The sequence below is a fragment of the Propithecus coquereli genome, unplaced genomic scaffold, assembly GCF_000956105.1.
Source record: "Propithecus coquereli isolate 6110/MARCELLA unplaced genomic scaffold, Pcoq_1.0 Scaffold283, whole genome shotgun sequence".
NCBI classification, from domain to species: domain Eukaryota; kingdom Metazoa; phylum Chordata; class Mammalia; order Primates; family Indriidae; genus Propithecus; species Propithecus coquereli.
Genome location: NW_012148430.1, coordinates 105,623 through 120,673, shown reverse-complemented (window position 1 = coordinate 120,673; position 15,051 = coordinate 105,623). Strand labels below are relative to the sequence as shown.

The 15,051-nt window shown below is 40.2% G+C and overlaps 1 protein-coding gene across 1 annotated transcript in view; it reads right to left on the bottom strand.

Annotated features, from left to right (window-relative positions):
- PTPRM (protein tyrosine phosphatase, receptor type, M) overlaps positions 1-14,823 on the bottom strand; it is a gene marked incomplete at its 5' end in the record, with an annotated part of 602,721 nt that extends 587,898 nt beyond the window's left edge. The window contains one exon of the mRNA XM_012648382.1: positions 14,701-14,823. Coding sequence (XP_012503836.1) covers positions 14,701-14,823 — 123 coding nt within the window. The remainder of the gene's footprint in view (positions 1-14,700) is intronic.
- Positions 14,824-15,051: the final 228 nt, after the last annotated feature.

Below are 15,051 nucleotides of genomic sequence, written 5' to 3'. Positions count from 1 at the left end.
TCACTCGAATCAGAAGAACCCCTTGGAAGTTAGGCTGTTTTAAAATTCCTTTCCCTTTGTGTCAATGGGTATGCAAAGAGGCAAACGAGGATAGCCTCTCTCTACTGCCTATGCTGACCTCAGAAATCTGTGACCAAAGTTTACCCTACTGGCTGAAAAAAAGATCTGACCTCCAGGATTTACTCTGAATCAAAACATGGGCAGGATGTTGCCTGTGAAAGGCTCACGTGGATTTTAAACCTGCTTCTCTGGAGCTCAGAGGATCCTCTGTCCTGTGTTTTGCCGTGAGTATGTCATTAATGAAAATATTGTTCTTATCAAAGGGGGAAGGTCGCTAATGATAAAGACCTTATGAAACAGAAGAGTAACTAAGAACTCTTAGCTGGGCCAAAAAGAGGAGGGAAAAAAGTGCAGGAGGGCATATTCACTAGCTCATCCGCAAAGCCTAAGGCTGCCTCTTAAGGAGAAGTCAAGCAAAGTCACCTGGGGCAGGAAGCAGAGGCCCCATAAAGGAGTGAAGAACTACACGTCTCCCTCTGCTGGGCGACTTCAGGAATTACCCACATTTGAAAGTGTGACTTGGCTTAATGCTTCTCAAAATTCTTATTCAAGATAAATTTAATGAGAAAAGAAAATACCACCTCATTTCATTTCAGGGGAAGAAAATGTGATTGCTCACACTAATCACGACTATAGACAATTATTACTTAAAGGTTGAAATGAAACAAATAGCATGCCATCTCTCTTTTCAGTGTCAGGGTCAACAATATATGAACCAAATATAGGCATTTTATAAAGATAAATTGTCTCTCCGTGAAGGCAACCCCTCCCTGCACAAATACAATTACACCTGGGAAAGGAGAATGATACATCTTCAGCTTCCTGAAGATGCCAACCAGAGCAAATGGGTGATGGTGACTTCTGGCTGTCTTGATTACATCTAGCAAATCTCCTTAGTGTTCTCAGCCTGCTAGGGACTCCAGATAACAGCCCCTTTCTAAAGTGAGTCCCAGGCTTCGAAAGCCACCATAATGGGTAGCCAATTAGTAGAGGAAATTAATCCTTAGTGAGTCTATGCCGTTTCATGAATTTAATTTCCGTTGCTTCCATTCAGTACATTATTCTATTTTAGTACTTGATCTTTCTGTCAAGTAAAGCATTGGCCTCCTATGCTGAGCCCAGAAATCTGTGACCTTAGAAATCTTGTGTTTAAGTCCTCCAATACCTTCTTTCTCTCACAGAATACAAAAACAGAGCCTGTCCACAGTAGGTACTGCTTAAGTATTTACTGAAAAAAAGGAGGATCAAAGAGCTACTAGAAAGGTCATTTGCTATGTCTTCTTCCTCCAGCTTAAATATTAACTACCTATAATAGCTGGACGAATCTATAAAGATCACTAGAGTCCCTGGGAAACCCTTTCCATGGCTATAGTAACATAAAACTTGGAAAATGTTTATGTATCATGCCTTTAAATATTAGCAAATTCTGTTAGAACTCATATCTTTGGAAATAAACGTGTTACCTTACATAACTGGGCTATTGATGAAAGGCATGTGACTGGTAAATTCACCTGTGGGATTTGTCATCCAGTTATAGGAAATTTCCGTCAAGTGCAATTTCCAAGTCTCCCTGAAACATGTTTAGCCATCTTTATATCACTTTGTCACCATCACTTCATAATAAAAGGGGTAGAAATTATTTTATTAAGACGATATATATATATATGAATGACAGTTCCACACTTAAAAATCTCAGACGCAGCAGCACTGAATGAATTTAGATAGGCTCACTCATTTATGAACAAGTTTAAATAATTCATTTTATCCAACCCTTTATCTTCCAGAAGGATATACCCAATTTCAAGTATATGAATATTAATCCTATTTTCAATTTTTCTAGAGCAAAAGATTTCATAAACTCTACCTTCACAGAATTAATAATATTCACACAATTATGTGGCTCTATACAAGGTAATTTTATGTGTATTATTTCATTTGATACTCTAGTGAAATGGGTATTTGTTAGTATAAAGAAGGACTACCCTCAATAACAGGAACGTTACCGAAAATGTGAATTATAACATTCGCGGATATCCTTTTGCAATGCTTCCAAAATCTTTTTCCCCTCTTTCTTTTCCTTCTCAACCCCCTGAGCCCTTAAATCACCAAGATAGGCATCTCACTTAGGATGGCCTAGGTCAGTGGTTCTCAAAGTGTCTTCCAGGGACCCCGGAGGTCACTGAGACTTACTGAGGGAGGCCATGTGCTGAAAACTATTTTCATGATAATAACAAGACATTATTTGACTTTATTATTCCCATTCCACTCTCAACTGCTCACAGCTATACATAATTGCTATGACGCCCAATGGAATGGACGCTTATGTACTCTTGTGTTTTCAAATGTTCTCCGTTTTTATTTCTAATCCAGAAAATATCAACAGATATTACCCACATGAACAAAAGCTGTTACATAAAGGGGTCCTAAAACCAAAGAGTTTAAGAGCAATTCAACAAAAAAAACCCTAAAATCTCAGTGGATTAACACACCAAAGTGTATTTCTCACTCAGGTACGTGCTCATTGCAGTCATTTGAGTGTGTGTGTATGTGGAGGGTGGGGGGGAGTCATTTCTACATCTTCCTTACTCAAGTAGCAAGGCCAAAAGCATCTCGTTGCTCCCACAATCGCCAAGGCAGAAAAGAAAACACAGTAACTCTCATCCTGATTCTAGAAGCTTCTGCCTGAAAGTGGCACAAGTCACTTCCATTCACATTTCACCAGCCAAAGCAGTAAGGGTAACATCTAAATCAAAGGCAAAAGAGATGAACAAGCTTCCCATGTTCCTAGAAGGTAAAAGCTGAAAGCAGCTACTGAACAACACTACTCATCACCACAAGGGCTATCTCTTACATAAAACAGCTAATTTCTTCCTGGCATCTTTTCCAGAAGTTATTCCCCCTGCTGACTCTTCATGGGGCCTCACAAAACACATTTCAGGAAACATGTGGAGAGAGACTAGTTAAATATGATACAAGCTCACTTACTTAATTTTTTTTCAAAACAATTGAGAAACATCAAGTGTAAACAAAATATATTATGGTGAATACTTGCTGGTGTATAATGGTATTGTGTAAAATGGGCACTCCGAAAGCCTTTGATGTGTAAAACCAATTATTTATAATAATTTGTGCCATCAACAAATGTCCAACACCTTTTTATAAGAGCAGGACCCAGATCAATTCAAATAAATTAACATTCCTGTCTGAACTGACTCCTCCAGCCCAAGTAACAAATTCACATGTCAATGGAGGATTGACCTAATGACACATCTGCTAAAAAATACAAACTGTATCATTTTGTTTTCCAAATAACAAGCATTGATTGCAGTGTTAGAAAGGTCACTTGTCATCAGCTCCGCTGCTGACCTACTGGTAAATTGCAGCCTGTCACTCCACAGCAAGCCAGGACCACTGCAGGACTAAGGGATGTTTTGTTTATAGAGTACAATTAGGGAGGTAACACTATTTCCACAAGGTGTGCGTCTAACAAGATGAGTCTTAAATGGAAAGCGGAAATGTCATGAAAAGGAACACGAGATTGCACAATTTCCCAAGATGTCTACCAGAAACCTCATTGATTTATATTTACTTTGAAAAGCACTGCATCAAACCCAATCTGTACCTTCAAGTCTTATGCCAAGGATTTCAATATTTTATGTATTTTCTACAGATAACAGAATAAATATAAAAGACACCTTTTTCAAATTTCCTAGAAGGAACAAGGAAATATACCATTATGAAACAACCCCACATTAGAGAACGTAAAGCATACTAATAAGGACTGGTCATTTGAAAAACAAATTTTCAGTGACATCCTCTCTAAAAGTGCCACTTTATTAATATGCTACCCCACATATCCAACTCAGACACTTTACTGCTGCATAATCAGTTGTTTCAATTTGTCCGCCCACCAGATAGGGGCATTACAATTGTCCAGCAGACAATTAATTAAATAGCCATATTTATTTCTCTATCAACTACTTAAGCTTTTAAATACCACTTTAAGATATAATTCATCACAATCTCCTAGAATAAGTATCAGTTAACTATGTATTAAAGGCCACTTATTTAAAATAATGAGCTGAACAAACCATTTAGTGGAGTCTGCCAAGAAATTCTGTATAAATTTTTTCTATATTCAGCCCATATTATGGATAAGGATACAAATGAATGCAAGCATGTATCCAAAAATAAAATTTAATAATTCCTTATGCATCTTCCCACAAAGTTTCGGTTAAGCACCAAAATATCTACCAATAGGATAAGGATCTTCATAGATGAGACACCCACTAGGCATAAAACCATAGCGCAAAGCATTTGTCCTATTTTAGAAAGTCCTAAAATTATATCCCTTAAGTTGGTGACTCCAAATGGTGTTACGCAAGTCTATCAGCTCTACTAAACCTCTCCAGTAATATCAATGATCATCACAATATGCTCGGAAAGTGAAGATGTGGTTCAACCTGAGTTTTTTAAATAAACATATTTTCAGTGCAATTTGACAAGGTGGTATTCTGCCTAAAATGCAGCAATAGATAAAAATCACCTTGGCACAGCACTAAGTCAGTGTACCTCAATTATGTCTTTCGTTGCCCCACATTTATGCTGCAAATTTTGCTTAGCTTCAAAAGTATGGAAAATTTGAAAAAGTAGTATAATAAACACACACTGCACCTAGACTTAATTGTTAACATCTTACCACATTTGTACATGCTCTGTCTCTAAACATACACACACACTTTTCTTCTACAGAGACATCCTAATGCTTGTATCTTTCAACATATTGGCATGAATCTCCCAAGAACAGGGCGTTCTCCCACATATTCATATTTTTTAGTACTTATCTACTAACCACATTTCCTTATTACATCTTTTCTTGATACGCTCTTACCAGAAATTTTGGGGTTTCCTCTCTACATACTCAGCTACATAGCCTTTTCGCCAGCACCTTGTCTCTTCCTCTTCCATTCTACATGGTTGGTAGTTCCCCGAATTACATGCAGCTTCCCAGGCAGCCTAATGCACACCTGCGCTCCCTCCCCACCCCTCACTGCCTTTGGACAGGATGTTCCTCTGTCCGGTGTTCCCACCGCCCTGGGCCTCGCTCCTCAAGTTCTTGTGCCCCCTCTTGGGTGCCACTGCCTCCTGGAAGCCCTCCACTTGCCCTCACCCCACTGGCACCCATCTGGGTAGCAGCCTCATCAGGCTCAGAGCAGCCAAATGGAGCACTCCCTCACCACGCTACTTCCACGTGTCCTGGAAGACTGCTGGCTGCTAAACCACGACATCCCCAGTGCCTGCAACAGTGCCTCTCACACGGTGCGTGCTCAAAAGGTCGCGTCCAAGTCAAAATAGCAATGTAGAAATGGGTCTCTAAATTTAACATTCCATTTGGGAAGAAAGAATTGCAATTTGGGGCATACATGCAGATCCCTATGTCTAAAGAACAAAGAGAAGGTTGGAGGTTTTATAAAAAAGAGAAATGTTACCTATTGCTCTTTGAGAGAGTTCTTTGGCACCAGTAAGGTTCCGGGGAGCTGAGAGCTCTGGGAGCTCTGATTGCTGAGCTATGGCAGTGGGTAAAAGCTTAAAGTCTTAAAGTTACAGCAGGTCATTTCAGCAACTATTAGATAAAACTGGTTTCAGGTTACCGACGGCAGTTTCAGCAGCCAGGCTTGCAGAGTACTACGATTTTTGGAGCAACATTATGTGTCCTGAGTGCCTTTTCCCCCCAGCTTCTTGACTGTTTTAGTCGGCTATTACAAGAATGACCCGATTTGTATGATCAACTTTCACAGTAGGAAGGAACTTCCATTTCTTCCTGGTCTTAAGGTAAAAAGAATAATCTGGACCTAATGATTTTCTATGTAAATGTATTCGGTGTTTCGATTTCTTGGACCATGGAAAGTCCAGAAGGTGTGTAAGGAGGATCCTGTGATGATCTGGTCTGACACAGGAAGAACGAGAATGCGGTGACCCAGAACCCTCGGGCCACACAGCGTCCCCAAGGCCTCCCCCATCCTGCATCAGTGGGAGGGATCCTCTAACGCCACCATTCACCTGCCAGGGCACTTGGCAGCCAGCACAGCAACGGCCCACGCCACACCCTCGTGATGCCAAAGATCCCACACCACATAAAGACAGGCTGCTGTCCAATGGCCCTGGACCCGAGTGCCAAGTCTTTCCAGGCCTTGGGCTTTTTGGTCTTTAGAGAAACTGTTTTCAAATCAGCCCCATCCCCACCCACAGCCCCCTCTGCAGTCTTATCAGGAATCTGCACTCCAAAGACTGAGCGACGATCTCTGAATATCACAACAAAACTCCCTGTCCCTTTTCTTGACTCTTACTGCCAAGGTGGGCTCCTTCATTCCAATAACCTGGCCCTGCCCAGCATGAATGCCCTGCGCTGTGGAGCCCCACAGGTGGAACACACGGGACATGAAGGCTGACCACATCCTCAGTGCAATGTTGTCAGGCTGGGTATAATAACCACCCCATCGTTGATCACCCTGGTCCTCACCTCTCCCACCTTTCACCCCCTCCTCTACTCAGATGCTAATGACTGGCCCATATATTTATTCCATTACTTAGCTTCGCATAACCCTTATGATGTCATCTTGTACAATTTTTACAGGAAATTAATAAAACTATTAAAACACATTTTTATATACACAAGCTAATCTGTATACTTTTTAGCAAATATTTAAAAAACAGCTAACCACTATTCTTGTTTTTTGTAAGTTTTCAATCAGCCATCAGAAATGTGGAACAAATTTAAAGGAAAACATTTGTTGAATGCTAAATATAAACAACTGAAATAAGTGGTCATACATAACACAATGGCTTACACTGGCCGCCTTAAAACAGTGAGAGATTAAAAATCAAAACACTTTTTAAAGAATGACTGCCTTAATCTCTGAAAGCCTTTGCACAGAAAAACTGAATCACTAAAAACATTCTGCTCGGTGAAATAAGCCAGACACAAAAGGACAACCCCGTGTGACTCCACTTATAAAAGGTACCTGGAGTGGGCAAATTCACGGAAATAGAGAGCAGAGTGGTGGTTTCCAAGGGCTGGAGGAATGAAGGTTGTTGTTTAACGGATGCAGAGTTCCAGCTGAGGGAAGGTGCAGAAGTTCTGGAGACGGATGGTGACCGCGGTACAGCAAAGTGAATGTACACAACTCGCTGAACTGTACACTTAAAAATGGTTAAATTTTATGCTATGTATGTTTTACCACAGTTTTTTTAAATGGGGCAAAAAAAGAAAACCCATGGATAATTCAATAACTAAAATCCTTGTCTCTTTCCTAATTCATGTGAAAAGAGCGCCATCACGTTCAGCTCCATCACTGAGCGTGTGGCGCAGTGGCGGCCCTCACACCCACGCGTGTTCCTGGCACAACCAGTGAGGGCCACTGCGCGGCGTGCGCTTCTTCACACCCACGTGGAAACCAGGCTGCACACAGCCTGGTGGTGTGTAAGAGTTTCCCATAGATCACTGATCTGAAATGGTTTGTTTTTCCATTATCATCGCAAGTTGTTATAATTTTCTAACTTAGAAACTGCTGACAGACTACAACTCCAGTCCAATTTCTTTCACTGTGTCTCATCATTCACAGTTTAAAAGGTAACTGGAAACTCATTCTAAGCCTCGCTAAGGTGATTTGAGTAAGATCGAGGGCGGGCGAATGTTCATCAGCGATATATTACATCTGGTCAACAACCCTATGAAGTAGGTTCTAAGCACCTCCACACGGCTTTCCGGGTGCTACAGGATATGACCCCCGCCACTCCCTCCAGCACAGCACACCCCCCTTAGGGCTCTGCTCCTGCTCTTCTCTCCCCAGGATCACTCAGCCTCCTTGGCCCCCGGCTCTGCCTAGAGCCAGGTCTTTGTTCAAAGACAGCCTCCTGGGAAAAGCTGTCCCTGTTTGCCATACCCATCGCTCTCTAAGTCCTTTTCCTGATTTAGTTTATCTTCATTGCTCCTTGCACTGCCCACTATTACAATATATTCTCTCTGCTTTTCAGTGGAATGCCTCTTCCTCTGTGGGATTTAATCTTCAAGAGGACAGAAACTCTACTGCTATAGTCAGGCCCACAGTAGTCATTCCACAAACATATGTAACTAACTAACATCTTACAGATGAGAAGACTGTAAAACCGAGAGCTCTGGAACTTGCCTGAGGTCAACAGTTACACGGCGGTGGTAGAGCCTGCAGCTGACCCTGGCAGAGCATGCGGCCCCCGTGGTAGACAGTCTGTCTGTTCATTTGAGAAGATCCAAACGGATGTACTGGAATCAAAGACAGCCCTTCACTAGATGCATGCACTCACGCGGAAGATCGCTCAAGAATACTGAGAAGAACAACAGTGGAGGCTGCCTTCCTCACCTATAAGCCTGGGTCAAGTTTTCCTTCTCTGAACTTCAGTCTCCTCTGGGGTAAAATGAGGATAATGCCACCCAATCTCCCAGGACCTCCTTTTTTACATAGAGCAAAAAAGCAGATGTTGTCAATTGCTCAATGTCATTTACATGTACAAGATTACTTTGTTTCATAAAGCAGACAGATCAGGAAGTACTGAGTGGCTACCTGCCTACGATTTAGATTTTTTTTTTTTTTTTTTTTTGAGACAGGGTCTCTGTCACCCAGGCTAGAGTACAGTGGCATCATCATAGCTCACTGCAACCTCAAATTCCCGGGCTCAAGCAATTCTTCTGCCTCAGCCTCCCAAGCAGCTGGGACTACAGGTGTGTACCACCTCACCTGGCTAATTTTTCTGTGTTTTTGTAGAGACTGGGACTTGGTTATGCTCAGGCTGGTCTCAAACTCATGGCTTGAAGTGATCCTCTTGCCTCGGCATCCCAAAGTGCTAGGATTACAGGCATAAGCCACTGCACCCAGCCATGATTTAGACTTTTTTGCTGTTGCTTTTATTTTACTTTTTTAAGGGACAAAGCATATAGGAAAGCTAAATGTGATGCTTTGGTGTGCTGCGTCTAATCAGGTGGATTTTGGATTACCTTTTAAATATTCACCACCAGAAAGTCATTAATAAATGAGGGAAAACATGGTAGTATTCTAGCATATAATCCTTTGCCCATCTAAGAAGGATCTTATCAGACTGAGAATGTAAGGTGTGCTGAGGAAGGGATCTTTATTTGTTTCTCTCAATGAAGAATCTCAAGCATCTATAACAATACCTAGCACATAGCAGGTGTTTAATAAATATCTGTTGAATGTTGACTGATTGAAAGAATGCATAAAATAATTAGACAACTGTCTGAATATTCTGTGCCAAAAATATCCTCTCCCTGGATACACACTGCAATTTAAGGGGGAAAATGTCTTTTCGAGCCCGTAGTCATCTTCTCTTCCTTACTCGCTAAGCCCTGCACAAGCCCTGAAGTGTGACTAAATAGGGAAGGCTTCCCTAGCACAAGGAAGATATGCCTGATAAATGCACCCAAAGGAAAACTTCAATTACTTTGTCTGTCAATCCATCTTCTTTCCCAAATGTGAAATTGAGTCTAAACAAATATACGTAGTCATTTTTCTATTTTCTGGGTCATCACGCTAAGAGTACACACTGCTGCTCCATCCCGGAACTCCTGCCTCTCTGCCGCTCACGTGGGCACCGACAGACATGGTTCGATTCTCAGTCACAGCATCTCCACGAAAATCAGCAACACCATTCTCAATTCCCAGTACGTAAAACTAAGACATGGAAAGCTAAATGAGTCCTATAGAGTCACATGCTATTCTACCTGGAAAGGTACTACAAGAATTATGTTTTCCCAACACTGGAATACAATTTCACTTAATTACAGCCTTTTTAGAGGTATGGTTTAACTTAAGGGAACAACGTGGGGTATAAATAAATGTCAATTCTTTGAGTATCAAATAGCTATGGTTATAAGCTACCTATATGTTTTTAATACCGTGGATGGGAACAGTGTTTAATATTTTCTTTCTTTTTTATAAAACAGGGTCACATTTTTATACTTAAGATATAGAACTTATTAAATATATATGAATTTTATAGAACTGTACTAGGAAGGTACAAATATTGCATAGTAACAAAATATTTAAAAATCTACCATTGTCAAATCATGTAGTTGTTCTTACATCATAAAACACTTCTTAATCTGTGTGATAATTGTACAATGTGCTGCAGTATATAAAGCGGTAGAATGTGACAGTGCTAACAAAATGTATCAGGTTAGTATTTGAATTCTTAATCAAGAATCTTGTGCTCAAAGTAGTATTCTTTATGATAAAGTTTAAGAAATTTCCCCATTGCTAATGGAGAAGATCAACTGATATGAAACAAACTACACACTTATCAATAAAAGAGAAACCAGCTTTAGCATAGTTTCACCATCAAGAAAACTGTTATGGTTCAGAGCTAGCTGCAAAAGTTTAATCTACTATAACATAAATGTTGACTTGAAATACAAAAATTTAAATGTCATTTGGCATTTATTTGCCTTAAATATATATTTCCAGAGCTAACATCACAGCCTCAGAGTAGTTATCAAGCAGCTTGCATAAGGTTTCAAACAGTATTTAAATTTTTTAAAATGTGGTTAAAAATAACCTTACATGTGAAGATACAGAGACACAAATACTACATGCTGGACCACTGACTTAAAAAAAGACACAGAAAAAGTAAAAAGCTAGAAATTGGAGTAAAAATTTTAGTCTCCCACTGTCATAACTTTTAAATTCATCTTGATGGATTATTTGCTTATGAGAATTATAGTAGTAGGACAAAGATTTTGGTACTAAAAAATAAAAAAAATCACAATGCTTTTTCAACAGACAGCAAATTTAAGGGAAAGATAGAAAAAATCCCTAATCATTTTCTTTTTTCTGAAGGATTTTAATAGCCCAATATTTGGAAAACACACAATCTGAAAATGAAATGTGAAATGTCTGTATATTAATAAATATAAATACAGGAAATAACAATATAAACCAAGAGTCCAAAACAACAATTATATGCTGATGCCAAAATGGTCTAAGACAAGGATTGCCAACATTTTTTATAAAGGGTCAGAAAGTAAGTATCTTAGACTTTGTGGACCAAATGGTCTCTGTTGCAACTATTCAACTCTGCCTGTAGCTTGAAACCAGCCAAAGACAATATTTAAACAAATGGGTATGGCTGTGTGCCAATAAAGCTTTTGTTTATGGCCAGGCGTGGTGGCTCACGCTTGTAATCCTAGCACTCTGGGAGGCTGAGGTGGGAGGATTGCTTGAGACCAGGAGTTCAAGACCAGCCGGAGCAAGAGCAAGATCCTATCTCTGCTAAAAATTGAAAAATTAGCTGGACACGGTGGCGTGCACCTGTAGTCCCAGCTACTCAGGAGGCTGAGGCAGGAGAATCGCTTGAGCCCAGGGGTTTGAGGTTGCTGTGAGCTAAGATGATGCCACTGCACTCTAGCCAGGCGACACAGCAAGACTCTGTCTCAAACAAAACAAAACACAACTTTGTTTGTGGACACTGTAATTTGAATTTCATGTGTAACAAAATATTATAATTCTTTCGGGGTTTTTCCAGCCATTTAAAAATGTAAAAAACATTCTTAACTTATAAGCCACACAAAACCTGGCAGCAGAAATTGAATTTGACCAGAACATAGTTTGCCAACTCTTAATCTGAAGCATTACAGGACCACATATACAGGCACAGGCAAGAACAAGTCATGCAACATAGTAAAGATTTAAAAAATTAACCCTCAGAAAACTATGGTTCTATCTGATTTTGCACATATACACCCTGAGAAATTCATAAAATTAATTTCTGTTTTAGCATGAGAGGACCAGCTTTGGAATCTGTTTTTGAGAGGAGTAAGTCATGTTGCACGCATTCATAGTAAAGGCAGAAGATGAAATGGATAAGAAAAAGAAGGAAAAGGAGAAAACTCTTGAAACTAAGTAGTATTTTAAAACATATGGTTGTGTGTGTATATATATATATGTATGTATATGTACATATATATGAGAAACTCAGTTTTAAAATCCATATCTTAGGATAGTATATGCAAGATTATAATATGATATGTCCCTATTTCTAACAATATTGCACTGAGAATTTAACTTCTTACTTTGGACAGATAAGTCAGCTGGGCACAACTCTATATGTTTTTATGTTTTAGGCTTACAGTAAGAAAACTGCTCATAGAACACTTCCAGTCTACATCACATTTAATTGTGTATCATTTTATTATAGATTGTTCACTAACTGTATTTTTGTAACTTTTTCCCAAGTAGGTAAAAGTTCATAAAGAGAAAATCATGTCTTATGATCCTTCATCTCTGAAAGTAATTAGCATCATATTTAGCATATACTAAGACTCAAAAAATTTTTAAGACGAAAGTTTGTTTAATGAGTAATAGAAAAAGAAATACCAGTATTCGCAGTTCTCTACTATGGCAAAAAATTTCATCTGATGGAACAACTATCAATTTTCAGACATCTCATCTGCACCCATGCACATAAAGAGAGTCAGAGGGTGGGGGACCGCTGGGCCTTCCCTTCCCTCATTCACATGCTGCACCCAAACCACCCACATGTTCAACAATCAGTGGGGGATGAGGGTCCAGGGCATACCTTTTGTAGCTATCAGAAAACGGACCTGGCAAAAGTGTTAGAAGATGCAACATACAGAGACCTTTAGCTACAAAGGCCAAATATTAATCACCATGTATTCTATTAGTCAACAGAAGCAGACAAAATTAAAGCAAAACATGTGCATAGCCCCACTTCATTCTTCCTAAGGCAGAAGAGCCTTCAAAAGCTACGTATTTGCAAAGTCACTCCCCTCTGTTCCTTCAATTACTTAACTGGTTGTTCCAGGATACTTCTGGGCTCTCAGCTTGATTACCATGGTTTTAATGGTCTCTGCTTAGAAACCCATCCTCTCTATATTTTAAAAGTGGACAACTTGGTCTGAGATGGTAGTAGGAGACATGACAAAGCAGCAAAGGACCTGGTGACAAGAAGGGACTCCTCTGGCCTCCTTTATCAAGGGAGGTGGATTATCTTGCGCCAAAAATAAAATCAAAAGAAGCTAAAGAAGATTCTGCAATACTTGCGCTTCTTTTTAAAAGTTAATTTTTCCAAGTCATGCTTCAATCTAAAGATAATCAATAATAAAATCAACTACCTAATGTGAAAAATTACAAATTTTTCATCAAATAAGAAGATGATATACAAAGTAAGCGTGAGTGTACTCTTGTGAAGAAATCTATCGGGACGAACTCTAAGGGCCCTCCCCACTCCCATGGCCTCAGCCAGCCCAGCCTTTCTGGACAGGTTGGCTACTCTTAAGACGGCAGAAGACCAAAAGGCCTTCAGGGTGCACAACCTGTTTGGGAAAACGGGCAGTGCAATGGGAGCACAGAGCACGGCTGTGTTCTCTTCCCTCTCCCCATCACTGACAAGAACGGACGAAGGAACTGGAAATTGGAAAACCACCTAAAGCGTACTGATGATTCAAACACAGGCATATTCAAAAGCACACGTGCATACCAGAGACCGAGAGAGACAAAAAAGGAGAATGTGAGCTGTAGGGAAATAACCAAGAGCTAGAAAGGTTTTGACGTCTGGTAAAGCCATAGTGCTAAAGAGCTCAATGCTTCCTTCTTTGAAGTCAGAAGGAGTTAATCGTGGGAAAGAGAGGGCAGGAGCACAGTGGGCATCACAACCGCTAAAGCTTGGTGAGAACAATGTTAAACTCTATGTCATGTCTAAAAGCTACGTTTACAAGAGTACTTATTAAATGTAATTATTCCCACACTTAGGGGCATTAATTAAAAACTTTATAGTCATAAAAGTGTAAAAACTGTTTTATTTGAAATCCCAATCAGAACATGTTTTACAGTTTGAATCCTGAATGGGGCACACTCATCATCCCACGTGTACAACAAATCTACAGATCTAAAATTTTAAGGGGATGCCCAATGTCACAGCCTGAAAAGAGGGTCCATTGAAATGATCAAGTTCCAGTGTGATTAGAGTTCACCTGTCACCTTCTTCCTACTCTTCCCTCCGAATGAGTAAACCTGTTGCCGCTGTTCAATAGAACACGTCTTTCACTCATCGGGAAATTCACTAAGCACTTCTACGGTGGAAAAAATATCCACATGTTTGCATCACCATTTTATATTCAGAACACTTCAACATCACTGGACATCCTCCTAGATCTCCCAGGTGCCAGGTGAGCCCCTGAGGGAGAAAGGGTAAGCCACCTCCAAGGCCTCCTGTCCGGGACAGATGGAGACTGTTATTTGTATTCTTCAACCAGAGTTCCAGCCATTACACACAACTGCCAGAACAGACATCAATCAAGTTCCAATATCTGCTGCTTAGAGAAGGATCAACTGGCTAACGCCCATTAATCTAGCTAAGGTGTACCCAAAGACAAGGGGGTAAACTTTAGTTAGGCTGATTCAAAGGGAGAGAAGTTAAAACTCCTATAACCAGTCCTCTCACCTGTACCACCCTCACTGGCAAATCCTACTTTGACACACTCAAAGACCAACAGCTTCAATCACTCAGCATGGAATGACCGAGACTCTTGCGTGCCTTTTATTTTAAAAAGAAAACTTAAAACTAAAAGCAAACCTGATGGCATCCATGGATCGGAAGTTGGTTTGGTCAAGGTGTTCACCTGTTCCCAATTGAAGTCATCATCTTCAGCTTGACTATATCCACATGTGCTGTATGGTTCATCAAAGAGGCAACCACCTAAAATGTAAAAAAATGAAAAGTAATGTGAATAAAAAACAAACCTCTGGAATAAGCTACAATGACTGCAGGAAAACTACACCTACTTGATGCCAAACCACATTTGATTGGACCTTTCTGCTCAGGAACCGTGGACCTGACTCTTGCTGGCTGCTACTGGTCATGTCTCACCCACGCCACTGTGCTACACAGTTCTCCAGAAGGAATCTAATGTTGGCAGGAGGTGTA